Source organism: Hesperophylax consimilis, chromosome 27 (genome assembly GCF_061612785.1).
Source record: "Hesperophylax consimilis isolate HC1 chromosome 27, BYU_Hcon_1.0, whole genome shotgun sequence".
NCBI lineage: Eukaryota > Metazoa > Arthropoda > Insecta > Trichoptera > Limnephilidae > Hesperophylax > Hesperophylax consimilis.
The window spans coordinates 20,475,767-20,491,500 of NC_142862.1; the positions used below are offsets into that span (position 1 = coordinate 20,475,767).

At 33.6% G+C, this 15,734-nt stretch overlaps 1 protein-coding gene across 1 annotated transcript in view; it reads left to right on the forward strand.

Annotated features, from left to right (window-relative positions):
• The window catches only part of LOC149410729 (pro-neuropeptide Y-like), a 45,715-nt gene extending 29,981 nt beyond the window's left edge, over window positions 1-15,734 (forward strand). Inside the window, exons 2-3 of the mRNA XM_089647954.1 lie at window positions 14,301-14,499; window positions 15,557-15,734. Of these exons, the coding sequence (XP_089504080.1) occupies window positions 14,309-14,499; window positions 15,557-15,674 (309 nt within the window). The 5' untranslated portion in view covers window positions 14,301-14,308 and the 3' untranslated portion in view covers window positions 15,675-15,734. The remainder of the gene's footprint in view (window positions 1-14,300; window positions 14,500-15,556) is intronic.

A 15,734-nucleotide genomic window follows, 5' to 3' on the forward strand; every position in this document is an offset into this window, starting at 1 on the left:
ATAGACTGTTTATCGTGGGATGTGACCCAGTCAAGTGGGATATCAATAACGAAACACAAGAATACATTGCAATTAATGGATTTAATCAAAATCAAAATGCAGATTTTTCATTGAGTAAGAGAATATATGAAGATAAAATCTCACGTTTTTTAACAAAAACAATGTTTGAAAGAAAGTTGTTAAATAGAGAAGAACTTCCAAGGAAATGGCTTATTTACTCTCCAAGCACAGGTAAAGTTTATTGTGGACCTTGTTTATTATTCGGTGGTGGAACTAGTTTTGGAAAACAAGATGGTGGTTTTAATGATTGGAAGAACGCACCGAATAGATTAGAAAGCCACGAAAACTCATGTGAACATAAAACATGTATTTTGAGCTTGCAACGTAGATCTAACATTGACGGTCGTGTCGATCATGAGCTCGCCGCTCAATTTCTAGAAGAGATGACTTATTGGCGTGAAGTTTTAAAACGAGTGGTTGCCACTGTAACATCTTTAGCATCGCGTGGTTTACCTTTTAGAGGACATGACGAAAAACTTGGCTCTCTTCATAACGGAAATTACTTAATGACGCTGGAACTCATAGCGTATATGAAAAGTGCATAAAATAAAATTCGTAATTTAAACACAAAGTGATCCTAGGCATTTCTAGGTAGGTACTTATTAGTGAGTACTTATTCCTTTACATAAATAATTGATCATTTAAATTTTTTATGTTTTATTAATTATCCCTATTAATATTATAACTACGAAAGTGTATATGTGTGTGTTTGTATAGGTATATGTTACTTCTTCATGCAAAAAAACTACTGAACCGATTGTGATGAAACTTGGTATGTAAAAAAAAGATATCTGGCAATGTTGCCAACGAGGGCGATATATCGCCATTTAGGCTACTCAGAACGAGAATCGGCGCTGAAAATATCTAAAAGGCGACTGGTCGGGCTACTTCAGAGTCAAGTTAAAAACATAATTTTCACGTAAAAACATCAATTTTAAACAATTCTCTAGCCACCCCCCCCCCCCCCCATGAATTTTTTTTTTCGGGACAAATTTTATTTTCTTGAAATTCTCTAGCCACCCCCCCCCCCTCCCACGAAATTTTTATTTTCACGTAAAACCCACTTAACTACAAATTCGGCTACTTTAGGTACTTGTTAAAATTTATAATATGTGGTCGCTAGAGGGGCGCCGATGAGGTGCTTGCCTAGGGCGCTCTCAACAGTTAATCCGCCTCTGCGTCAGTCCATACATTACCCATTACCTACACTAAAAACTCTTTCTACGAAGGCATTGGAGACGGGAACACTGCACACATATTGTACCATTTTCAATAGATTTGAGCAAGTCCCGCCAGAATCGCTAACGGCTTTTGCTCTGTAAATTATCTCGTGAGGTATATATGTCGCGTATTTTCAAAAAACCGGACATTCTATTGTCCGGTTTTCCTAAATTTTCTAGACAGGACAGCCGTTCAAAAAACCGTACTGTCCGGTCCAAAACCGGACATCAGGCAACCCTACGTACGACTGATGTCGTAGATTATTCAAAGCATTCTCGAACCCTCACAGTGCCAAAAAAATTGTCACGTGGTTTGTCTCCAGCTCGTCGAAATGATACCCGGATTTCATGATAGGGCAAGTCTATCTCTTCTGACGTCAGCGGTGTGTATACATTTATATTGTGCTGTGCAAGGACCACATAATATAATGTAAATAAAGGGAGATATGGCACGGAAAACATTATTCTGGAACAATAATATTATGATATTATCTCCCTGAAAGGTTCTCAGTAGGTAGAAACTTTGAAAGTTTGACGTTTGTTCACAAACCCCTTGGTTTGAATGGTTGACAATAATAACTATTGATTATTACCAAATATCTTAGATCGATATTATTTCATCTTCTGACAATCGTAATATATATTATATACACGGAGTCCTAAAACTAGTCTTAACCTAACTATGAATGTAAAAAAAAAACAGGATACATGATTTTAAGCTCAACTCTTAAAATCATTCCTCCTCGTGTACCCTTAAAAATTGAATATAACAACCTGCAAATCCTGATACAGGAGAAATATCTTGGTCTGTGCATTGATAAACACTTTTTAAACAGCATATTCAAGATATTAAAGATAAAATCACCCCCATAATTAGAGTATTTATTTAGCCGGATATAAATAAAATTAAAAAGGGTCAATATTATAGCCTCATACATTCACATTTAAACTACTCGATTGAAATTTGGGGAAACGCACATGAAACATATATAAATGAACTATAGGTAACAAAAAAAAAGTAATCAAAAGGCTATTTCACTTCAAACCTAGAACATTCACAAAAAAATTATATATGGAAACAAAACTATTAACATTAAGAAAATTATTTGAATATAATACATGTCTCCTTATTTACAAAATAAATAATAAACTCATACATACAAATACAGAACTCATTAAAACGTCCCAAGCACACACACACTTTACTCGGCAGCACGATAAAATACATTTAAACATCATACATACTCACTATAGCAAGCAATCCATTGGTTACGAGGGGAGCAACATAAATAATTGCCTTCCAGACAAAATTAAAAATGAAAAAAGTGGAGGAACATTTAAAAAAAAATTGTTCAGTTTTATGCTCAATCTACAAAACAATGAAAGTGCATAATATCGTTCTGTAATGTATTAGTTATTTCTAGTTAAATAAGTGAAAATGTAATTTTCTGTTATCTAGAATAAAAAACTTAAAAATAAAAAGTTGAAATTTTTTATGTCGAATTTAGCTTAATGACCTGGCTCAAAAAATTTTCTACCTGTCGTCACTGGTCTCTCAGCCTAGTTACCGTTCAACCCCTCATCTCACCCCGACCCTAACTGTCTAATAAATACTGATTTAAAAAATATATTTTATGTTGAAAAAAATCATCAAAAATTTCACCGGAGTCTAACTTTCATTTACATTTTTATTTAAAAGTAATTCAAGTACGTTCCGTAACACCCTATTTACTATGATAAATTATTATTTATGCAAATTATTATAAGCAATAATTAGTCGCCTGAAATATCCATAAAAATTGAAAATATCTCCCGAGTAAAAATAAATGCCGCGGGAATTGAACCCGCGCCTTCTGATGTCCGGTCAGGTGCTCTGTACCACTGAGCCACGTTGGCTTATTCTCAATCCACCAAATAAGTCAATATGTACTAGTACTTCAATCAACAGTTACTGCTTATTATATTTTCCCCCTGTAAACAACCAACTTTTTTTAATAATTTGTTATCCTTTGTGCTATGCATAAAAAACTTATAAACATTAGTTTATCATTAAAAAATAATTATTTGTGCAATTTTCTCTTCTCCTTTATGTCCAATATCGTCTTTGTCGATCCGATGGTCAAAAATTGTGTAATTTATAATAAACGTAATTTATTGTCTCAAGCGATGGCTTTTAATGTCAATCCTTCCGGTCTTGAAATTGAATAATTTTTTTTTTAAATCTTCGTTCTTGTTTTGCTTTACACTTGGGTATATTACCTTTTATCTTGCATTTACGGAATGAAGATCCACCGTCATTCCTTGGATACACTGCTAATTTAAAGCATGGTGTTGTTATAGCTCCTTAGCTGTATATTGAAACTTATCCCCTAAGCCATACGCAAACTACACACTCTGGTAATCCACACACATTGATACCAAGTCAAAAGCCCTACTAATGGTTGTCCAATAATTTTCAATACTTGCATAATATATTCCGTCAAATTACAAAGTTTGTTCACATCACAATACATAGGCTGATTATTAAGATATTACAGCAAAAACATTACATTAAGCTGCGTTCAGATAAGGGCTGACGAAAATTGATCAATAATACTTAAGGTACTTAAGTAGAGGTTAAAATCAATAGGGTATTTTCACTGTTTTTTTTAATGTTGGTGATTAAATTTTCTATAACGATTGAAAATGTGCCATTTTCGATTTGCCGCCAAAACGACATTTTTATTTGTGAATTCGGGAGCGTTGACGTCACACCTGGCAACGTTGGTGACAGCCGCCTTAACAGACAATGGCGTTTTCTATGTTATCATGATGTTGTGGCCAATTGGAACCATTTCGGAATGAAAATAATAAAATTACACATTTTTAGTACAATGATCAGAATCAGAAAAAAAACCTTAAAAAATCCACATATTTTTAACCCATTAAAAATAATTAATTATTATTTATTATACAGGGAACTTAACCCCTTGAGTCCCTCGATGCCACAAAGTTGTTATACTACTTGTTAGTTGAGTTATGCGCGGCCATACAAGACGTAAGGTCGCACATTGTGGGTGCGTATCCAGTTGCTCCATTAGCGCCCCCGCTACACTGTGTTTTTACTCGCCACATTAACTGGCTTCATCCCCCCGGGAGAAGGCAGAGAACAAAGTTTGGACATTCCACAACAGAGTGGAGAAGGGGTTAAGAAACGGGATGGATATTAAAGAAAATAGTTGTCAGAATCTTAGGTTTAATGTGGATGTAACAACTACGAATATAACCAGTAATTAGTGTCCGGTTAGGTTAGGTTAGTATCTCCATGTACGAATGGCCTTAGTAGAAGAGTGATTCACATCTAGGTGTCCCGGGTTCATCTTATCATTTCATCTCATCAATAAAATAATTTTGTTACCTACTTACTTGTACGATATGATTAATTATCAGTTCCATAAAGTTTAAATATGTATTTAATAATAATTATTAATGGATTATTGATTTTCACTGTCTTTGACCAGGAATTACGCGAGATTCTTCACAGCCTATCGAGGAGGCGTCGAGTCAAACGTTTTTTCTGAAATCTTGTAACTTGAAACTGATGGCTTTCAAAGCCACTCGACCCACGTTATCAGGAAGAATTGTTTTCTCATTTATTTAATATTAATTAAATTAAAACTTTATGATATTTAGAAACCTAGATTACCAAATTTCAAATTTGTTTTATTTTTTAAACGTAATTTATAACTATTTTTATTTTTGTAACTGAAATTTCTTTGTACCACAATTATTCCTTAAACTACAATTGTAAAACATTTGGTGGAGGGCTGAAGGCTAACAGGGATGGTATAAAAAGATTTTATTATAATTATTTGTATTTTCATATCTTTGTTGTTACGTCGTGTTTCATAGCTGAATTTACAATTATTTGGTTATTAACAGCTGCAGGTCACCTCGGGTTTTATACATTTATTTTCTATTTATTTAGGCGGTACGTTATTTGGACTGTTTTCACCCATTTACAGTTGTCAGGAAGATGTATATCGTCAGGAAGGTGTATATTGTCAGGACGGTGTATATTGTCAGGAAGGTGTATATTGTCAGGAACGTGTATATTACCAGGAAGGTGTATATTTCCAGGAAGGTGTATATTTCCAGGAAGGTGTATATTGCCAGGAAGGTGTATATTGCTACTATTATTACAAGTATATCCTTGGTAAGATGGGATTTTTGATTGAAATTTGATATTTGATATGAAAACATACTTTTTCTTTAGAACATGTGATAATATTACAATGAATATATGATCGGGGCACATACTAAAGTTTCAATCTACCTTACTAGTTAGGCGGGCTATTTAACACGGGCATGTGCCTAACATGGTGGTCGAAAAATCCTCAATGCATGTAACAAACAATTCAATGAATAAAGAAACTTAAAAAAATTGCAGGTATGGAGGATTCATCTCTGCCTTTATCAAAAGAATGTTTATTGTCTACACGGAGAAAATCAACCTGTTAAAAAGTGATAGCATGCCAATTTGCTGATAAAATATCAGTCATTCAGAATATATCGAGAACACGTGTTCTTTTCCTAGTAAATATCATTACTTAATGTGATAATATCAGTATGTCAATATTAATATCAGTATTTGTATAAATACGCGTTCCGCCGTCCTCATAAAACATTGGATTTTAACTGATACCTAGTTAGGAACTCTGTCAATTCATTCGTTAAAGGCCTGCAGTCCCGTTTTTAACAGGAAAACGAATAAAATTTGATTAATTTTGAATCAATTAATTAAAAAGTATCAGTAAGTTACATTCAAGTTAGTAATCAATTACATTTTTATTTTTTTTCAAGTAAGTTACATTCAAGTTGGTATTCAATTACGTTTACATTCAAGTAACATACATTCAAGTTAATATTCAATTACATTTACATTCAAATAAGTTGCGCAACACTCGACAATTCACCTTTATCATTAACCCAACTTGTGAAATGTTCTCTTAGTTAGAACAGTTAACACCTGAGTTTACCAGTTAAAAAAACTAACTAACCAGACCTATACTAAAATCTTAAATGTATAATAATTGTTGTGACAAAATGGGGACTTAATTGGAGACGGTGTTCATATGAAAATGATGTATATTATTAAATACCTTGAATATTCTATACTTAGTGCAATCAATATTAAATACTCATACACACACTCTGTTGCTTTGTTACTGATTAAAACTTTGGGGATATCAACTTCACAATATTTTGCAAACATCTTACTTAATCTATGAGAGAGGCCATTTTTTAAATTTCCACGTGCGTCACTCGTTGGTAAAGTCTGAAAACTGTATAAATTTCTTCAAACGCCAATCTTAAGTGCGACACGTAAAGAGTTACGCCGGTGGAATGTAAATTAACACTCATAATTAGAATTAAGGATCTTGGAAGAAGCTTTTCAGAATTATTTATAATTGTAGGTACCAACTGCTGGAAGTTATTTATTTTCCTGTTGTAGGTGGTCTCTCAGATTTTGTTTCGAGGTTGCAATCTTGTATATTACAGTTGGAGGGGTCCCACGACTTTTCCAACGACGCGACGGTACAAGGAAACTGATCGATTACCTCCTTCGTCTTACATGTCAAGTGTAATGAAATACTCTAGACTGGTGTGCAATTGATAACAATATTACATTTGCATTTCTGTGAAACATTCCAATACACAATCTAAGAATTGGTTGTTTTACAGAATTTGAACAATTCGTTAAATTTCAACGTTCATTTTTGGGTTTTGTGAAAGTCCTATTCAAGTTCTGTTATTATATAATTATAAGCTAGTTGCTTGACAGAACTTGAAAATATCTTTAACAGAACTTGAAAACTGACTTTGAATTTTGAAGAATTGTTCAAATTCTCCGAAACAACTCGTCATTAGTAAAAAAATCTCCACAAGGGTGCTGAACGTGATCAAGATATTGGAATTTTCTTCATTTCATTCTTCTTCTTTGTATGGTGAAGGTCAAAGTGAGATGCTGAGTCACCGATGTTTTCTGTGTATTTTAAATGGGCTATATATATCTGGTTTTTTAATTTTCCAAAAAAATAAATACTTTTTTAGAAACTAGATAAAATTATCTTTCCAATATGTGCACTTAAAATAAACATTGGTATTTCTAAATATTAAAATTTTTATATCAATCGTGAAAAATGTTGTTAAAAACTCCAACCACATTTTTACTTAATTTTTTTTACCCCAATCATAGAAAAAGTGAGATAACTCGATATTTCATAGCAAAATCTACTTGCTACAACCACACTTCGCCACCATTCATCTCTACCACCCACGGTGTCGACCATCTTACTTGAGAAACATTATCAAGTCTCCGCCCGCACGGCGTAAAGCACATATCCACATCCCGACTTAATGTGATTTACATGATATGCATCCCGTCATGACGCGCACAGCTATTCAACTATCTACAGAATAAAATACATTGATAATCCATAATTACTGTTGTGGAACGTCTCTCCCTACCATATTCCAGTATTTCTGCAATAAGCATTTGAAAAAATAACACGCATATTATCAATTTGTGCACCGACCACGAAGTACAACATTTGCCGACGATTAGCGTTGAAAAAATCCGTGTATCTGTTTTGAAAGAGTTCTTTATTAGTTCAAATGCAGCACAACAACTATCCCCGGTATCTTATCATCTGATAGCCGTCTATAAATTGTCTATTCAAGGATTAGGATTATCTATGGAATAGGTTTAACGATGTTTTGCCGCGTAATTCTTAATTGGAAACGATTTACAAACGAACAGGAATACATTGCGATTTTGTATAGATGAACACAACATATTTATTATTATGATTCACTAGTGAAGTTGTTATCCGTGGAAAATCACTTGACTTGTACGCTGTGAGGCTGAAGGTAGTGGAGATGACGAGATCTGGTCACCAAACACACATATACCCACAATAACAAATCAAAACTGTAAAATTCTCTTCATGTGTAATTATTTTACGCAATCGCTGATAGATCCATTGTAAACTCTCCCTTCCTTACGGCGTAAATATTACGCAGCGTCTAAGTTCGAAATAGCGAAAAACTTGACTTATTACCACGGCTTAGATATGTTTAAAACTTAAACCGGCTGCTTAACTATACCAATACTGAACCGGCGCACAAAAGCTAATGAGTAAGATGGTATCTCTATTTTGTAAACCACACAAACAACATAAATAAATGTAATAACGGGGCTCTCAGTAGCACTACTATATTCGTTGATTTTTTATCTCTCCCTCCCAATTAATATTGCTATTAGTTGTCTACTAATTGAGAAGGATATTTTCCAAGAGTTCTCAATCTTTACAAGATTGGGAACTACTATTTACTCCAGTTTTCATGGCCTCTCTCACTTCTTCAACAAGAATTTTAGCTGTTATTTTTTTATTCCAAAACTTTGACCATAAACCACTTCATTAAGGCCCCGTAGTAAGCGTTCAAAGGTGCTTTGAAAGTGATATATGTAAATACAAATGTTAGAGGGAGCGCGCTAATATTAAAAAACACGATAATAATTAAGCGAAAATGGTGAAAATATTTAATAAAACACGACTCGTTTGAAATAGAGCGAAAATCTCTTGACAAATGCTTTAGTTGCATTTAAAGATACACTGTGAATTTTGTCATACCTGTAACATATAAAACGTGTTCTTAACATTTTTCGGAGCTTACTCTACATTAAAAATGTCTAGATATAATCTTTAAAAATAACTATTTTTTGGAACTTAAAAACTTAAAGAGAAACATATTATAAATCGGTAGAAATTGGAAATGCGGGGATTAAGAGGAACGGCTTTTCATACAAAACTTACTCTGGAGTTGAGGCTAAAATACATAACCGAACATATGGGTCGAATGAATTGAAAGAGTTCGTTACAAAGTACTAGTTTTTTTATTATTGATTAACTAAAGTATAAAATCGAATTTATATTGGGTTTGTACCTATTACGAGATTTGAATAAAACTCTTCCATAGAAACGTTAGCTTGTGTTTGTAAGAGGAGTGCAAAGTATATTATTGTAGTTATTTATATAAGTAATCAATAATGTGATAGGTATTACGTGTAAAATAAATAACTAAATTCGTGAATAGAGGTAGCTACAAGCCAAAAATATGTATATTCTTGGAATACTGTAGGATTATACAAGATTGTATATGATAAAAGATACTCGGTATACTATATTGTAGGTAATAGGCATTAAAATCGCTTGACAAACAGAGTCTAGAAACGTTCGATTTCAAGCACAAAATTGGTTTTTAATTATTTTGTAAATAATTTTATAAGAAAGCAAAAAAGTTCATTAAGTGAAACTGTCACAGATAATCTTAGCTACAATACTGTATTTTGTTTAAGTTGTTTCCTTTATGCGTTCATACATTTATATTGAAAAAAAAATATTCAGTAGTTTACATTTTTATATTTTTTATTGAGTATTTTTAAAATTTTTATTTGTATTCTACTCAAGCGATAGGAAAACCGTCAATTTATCTAAAGCATATTTTTTGGTATTCATAATGTACACCAATTCGTTACAAAGATTAATCAAAATAGTGATTTGGCATTAAGCTTCGCCTTTATGAAAATGGTCACACATTCATCTTGGTAGTATAAATGGAGATCTGTAGAGTAAGCCCAAAATAAAGTGGTAGTGGGACGAATGGCGGTGGGGGTGGGGGGGTGGAAGAAGGGAAGGGGAGAGAGGATTGCATGTAATTTAACAGTGTTGTAGTTCAACATAATTGCTCGAATACCCATTTTTAAATTTATAAACCGTAAGCATTTGTTTTGTATTCTTTCAACAGAATATTTAAAAAAACTAGGTAATAATATTTATAATAATAATATTTATGTAATTTTAATATTTATCAATTTGGAGTAAAGATATAAAACATAACGAGTCAAGTCTATGGATAGAAAATGAAGAACTTAATTTTTCAGACATTGAACAAATAAGTTTTTCTAATACATCGGTTGAATTGTTAGCCAAATTTATTAAAAAATACTCATAATTGGAAAGCCACGGGTTGCGATTGGATACATAATTTTTGGTACAAACGTCTGACTACTTTACATCCTCTTTTGGCAAAAAATCTTTCAAAATTTGTCAGACAACCTCAAAATTTTCCAAATTTTCTAACTAAGGGCATTACTTATATGTTGCCTAAAAGCGAAAATATTAATAATCCCCCTCAGTATAGACCCATTACATGTTTACCGACAAAATACAAAATTTTAACCTCTTGCTTGACAGATTTAATATATACTCATTTAGATTAAAAAATATTTTATCTGAACAGCAAAAAGGTTGTTGCAGAAAACATGTTGGATGTAAAAACATATGATCATTTGTGGAAAAGTGTGTGGAAGGGTTTAGTTTTTCCTGTGGGGAAGATTTAACCCGGACATAAAGTTGGAAAAAAAACTAGGTACCTACCTACACAATTGAAAAAAATAATAATAGCGGCATTACCTATTTCTTATTTTCGCACACAGGCAAAGATAGTTATTTCCACATACGCAGCAAAAACCGGTAAATAAATAAATCTAATATATTGCTTCGACGCGTCTCATTAAAAACAGATTAACAATGCCGCAGGAACCTCGCTTTTTTAATCAGTTGATATTGTCAATATGTTGCAGAATCTTCGGGTTGCGACACGACTTTATCTATCACACGTAGCTTTGTTGATACAAAACAGGTGATAGTTTTACCAACAAGTCCGTAACGGGCATATCTGTTACTATCGGTAGCAAAAGTTCAAGTATTTACTATGCTTTCAAATTCGTTGAATACTACATGACGACCATTGAAAAACTACCGATGCCTTGTCACATTAACCGACAAACAATAAATAAAATCTCTTCAGTAACAGAGACCTACAAATATTTAAGGAAACACAAGACTCTATGTTTGTTCCCACAAACAGTTCTCCAACTCGTCGTGGAGGGAGATTATATGTAAATGGTTCTTTGTGATAAATCAGGGATTTATTAATACTTCGCGTATTACAATACTGACTCGATAGTCGACCTAACTAGAAACTGGCTAATTGAGATCTGAGAACAGTAAGTATATCTGGGAGCATTCTCACTGGCCCTGGCGACTACTGGCCACTAGCTGCCATCTTACGGACTTCCACGCAAGCTTTATGCACTGACCTCTATGAGTACATCTGTGGAGCTCTTACTTCCCAACACTCTAATAACTGGGTTTGCTTTTTAATTAATTCCGACGAATTCGTATGAACGATATTTGATATGTTATACCAAGTTTGCAAAAACGTTTTGAGCGATCGCTTGCCATAATGTGCGAAATTTATAGAACCTAAAAATATGGGATAAATGGTGAAATGTAGGTGGATTTATTAGCTTTAAACCGCAGCAAGCTGTTTCATATCTCTTTCAGACCTGAATCAAAAAATAAAGTTTTTTTCTAGAATTCTGTTGTTTTTAGATTAAATAGATCCCATAAATGCAAAGAAAAATATTATAAAAAATCGGAAAATTCAATTATTCGAGTAAACTCACCCGCACGATCGTGATGGTCAGGACTATCTTCATACAAACCTTTTTTTTTCTTCATGAAAATTCTTCTGGGAAACCGTTAGTGCACAAGATTTTTTTCCTGTCGACAAAGCGATCGTGCGCTGGTGACATTGGAATTTCGCCCTAGCTGGAATTTTTTGATATGCTAGTTAGACCTGTATGCCTTGAGAAAGTGCATACATTTTTTTAAACAAAATGGCATGCGATGAAACACTTTAGAGTTCATTTTTGATTTAACGCATCTAGCCCCTCGGAAAGTGACTGGTGTTCCTAGGGTTAAAAATTTCAATAAAATAAATTTATGTGCGCAAAATTAAGGAAGAATACGAAATCATTAAAAAAATCTATTTGGGTTTAGTGTGAAATAATTAGTAAGTTGTACATTTTCACAGGAAATTTTCATTCTGCTTTTACGATTTTCCATTCAACGAATTCTTGGTGCAAAAATATTATCATCAAATATTGCCAAATGGTCATAACCGTAATGCTACGTATAAATACGCGAGCCGAACTGTCGAACAGAACCTCAACTTATGGGAAAGAAACGAAGCAACCGCAAATGGCGCTAAATGCCGCTTGCAGTTGATTCGTTCCTCTCCCGTAATTCGTGGCTCGGTTCGCGTTTCGGTTCGCAAATGTATACGTACTATAATATCTCATCTGTTACTGACAGATTCACAGGCTTGTATTATGTACTTTGGTTATTCTCATTGTGTTCTTCATTCTCCTTAAAAGCCAATTTACCAAGTCCAAAAGTGTATTATATTATTTAGGGTTTTTTTTTATTATTTTGATCTGCGATTGTCCGCTTAAAATGCGATAATACTCCCTTTGCTGGTCGCAAATATTTACACATCCCATTAGCTTGGTATTTTTCTATAACTTCTAGTGCCTGAACATCCACGTATGTCTTTGTAGATTTGTTCCACGATGAAGTAGCCACAGGTTTTCCATCATCCAAAACGTCATCATTTTCATTTTCATGGATCTGTCTGCTAATAATGCGAGGGTACCTATCAGCAGTAGAATCCCCATCTTCACCCGCACATCCTTCTATTTCCGAATTTTTTCCAATGTCGTACAATTGTCGAATCGTTCATCATCTGGTAACATTTTGGTAACCTCACCCGTATAATTTTTTTTAAATACTCAAACATAATTACATTACATGCTCAAACGTAGCTAAAACTAATATCTGGTGTTATTGGAGTGACATTATCACATCGCAAATATTTACCACACAAAATTCGTATGAAATGTGTGAGAATAATCCTAACCCACACGCTCGTGTTGGTGTAAATACATTCATTAATAAATAACCCAACGTTGAAAGCAATAATAAAAAAAACACAATCAACTCATTAATAAATAACTTAAATATTTTAAATACTTATATTATATATAAATAACAGAAACCATGACCACTCTTTTTAAACTTTCTTCAGGCAGGTAGGTGCCATAACTAATATTGTAAAATATGAATTAGAAAGTCCAAATAAAGACGTGGATTTCAAATTTGAAAGAAGTCATCAAATAATACTTGAATAATAAAACGGGTGCAGCAGATTTTCGAAGAAGGAAACGGAATGCACTAATAAAAGTTAGGTTAGTTTAAAAACTTATTATACCCAGATTCAGGGACCCAGAAAACATGCAAAGAATGAGCCACAATGTATCATCCATATAAATAAGTATAATAATAATATACACCTTAATTTAAGAAATTTTGCACCTTTACAACTAAAAATGCATATTATGATGTATATTGCACATTGATTTGTAACTTTTTTTTAAGGTTATACTCGTACAATACAAAAATAATATGATGAAGGTAAAAAAGGAAATAAAAGTACAGTTAGTTGAGGTTTCTCAAATATTGCCTCACTAGGCTAGCCTGTGTTGAGGCAGAATTTTTCAAGTTACTTCCTAATACATTTGAACATACCTATACTTGTATATTCGATGTATTCGCTCAATATAACGGCTCTATTCTTATTTTTGATCCAAGTTTTTACACTGTCTTTAATTTTTATTTTGTTGTGAATCATATTGTTTTATATTGTCTGGAAGAATGCTGTAGTCTTGTCGCAAAGTATTTAAAGTTTCGTTGACCAAAAGTAGTATGCGTTATCGGTATTTGTTGTAAGTTTTTGTTGTTGCTTCGAGTACATCGTATATTTGAACTTTTTCGTAGTAATTATGTATATTTATATACAGATGAGTTAGGATAGTTTTTGCATATAGCTGCCCAACATCGAACATATTCATAATATTAATGATTAGGTTCGAGTCTGTAATTATAGGTAGCCTAAGAATTATTTTAAAAATTGTTTTCTGAGTCTTTATGATTGGGTCTAGTGCAGATGAAGTGCCGCCTCCCCATGCTATGATACCATATGTAATTTATAAATTCTTGTGCATTCCAGGATAAGCCATGTCTCGCTGCGCCATACTGCTGTTGTCCCTATTCGTGGTGCTGAGCGCGCTGCAGAGCGTCAGTGCGCAGGGAGATGGAGAGTCCATACAGACCCGCCCCACGCGACCAGAGAAGTTCAAATCGCAGGCGCAGCTCAACGAGTACGTCAGGAAGCTGCAGGAGTACTATAGCGTCAACGGAAGGGGACGGTAATTATAAAAACCATTTATAACAGGAGCAGTGTAATACATGCCATTGACAATAATGCAAAAGTGACAAAGTTAATTAAAAAGTTTTAAAATTTGTATTTATTTCAACGGCACGTAAGTACCGTTTAGAAGCCATTACGGTATTCACATTTCAAGAAAGAGATAAATAGGATATTTTTATCAACGTTGAATTAAAGACCACAGGGTTTTTTTTCAAAATAATCTCGCAGGCGGATATTTAGAGATATTCAAGTGTTAGCGACGTGTTGATTTGAAGAATATTATAATGGTCTATACACTGGATAGTAACTAATAAATTTTAAGATTATCAACAAAAAGTCGAATAGAGACATCATAAAACATTTTTATTACATCGTCTCTAATTAGTTAGTCTCTAAATAGTATAAAAAAAGTCGCTATCTGTCTCTGTCTGTTTGTGCGCTTAGTTCTTCTAAACCACGCAACGGATTTTGATTGGGTTTTCACTATCACGGCGCTCTACAAATTATCCAATTATTATTATTATTATTATTACTTAAATAATTCTTCCGTAAGGTTTATATTTAAAATAATGCATTTTATATTTATAGAAAATAAGGAAAAGTCGATGTTTTGTAATCAAGTCGTCAAAAAATATTTTCGGTCGCTTACGCTGGCTTACCTTATGAGATACCTCAAAATAATGTACTACGGAATTGTATATATCTTTAAAATGCCTACAGAAAAGTCCGCGATGGTATATGTCCATCTCCCTGTCTGTACCCCGCTGTACCCCCCTGTACCCTGTCTGTACCCCGCATCGCCGGGTACACTTCAGCTAGTTCAAAAATATATCAGCAAGATCGGACCAAGGTGTGAGCCCTGTGGCACACCAACGATTTCTTCTGAATGGCCGGACTTTATTTTTACAATTTGATAACTAACTAGATATCTCATAAATCGGGCCTACAAGTTAGCCAGTATTCCAAGTTTTTCTAATTTCTTCATATTTTGATAACCTTCTCTATCGGAGGTTAGCTGTCATCATTATAATACTAATCATTATTCATGTTTCCAGGTATGGCAAGCGAGACTTCTTCCCTGAGGTTGTACGTCGTTTCGATCCCGCAATCAGAAGACCAAATGCCTTGTACGATTTTCTCTCCCAATACGACTATGACCGAAGCAACTACTAATACTAAATGGCCGCATATACATAAAAAAGTGATTTTAAACATATACGTTCTCTTCACATT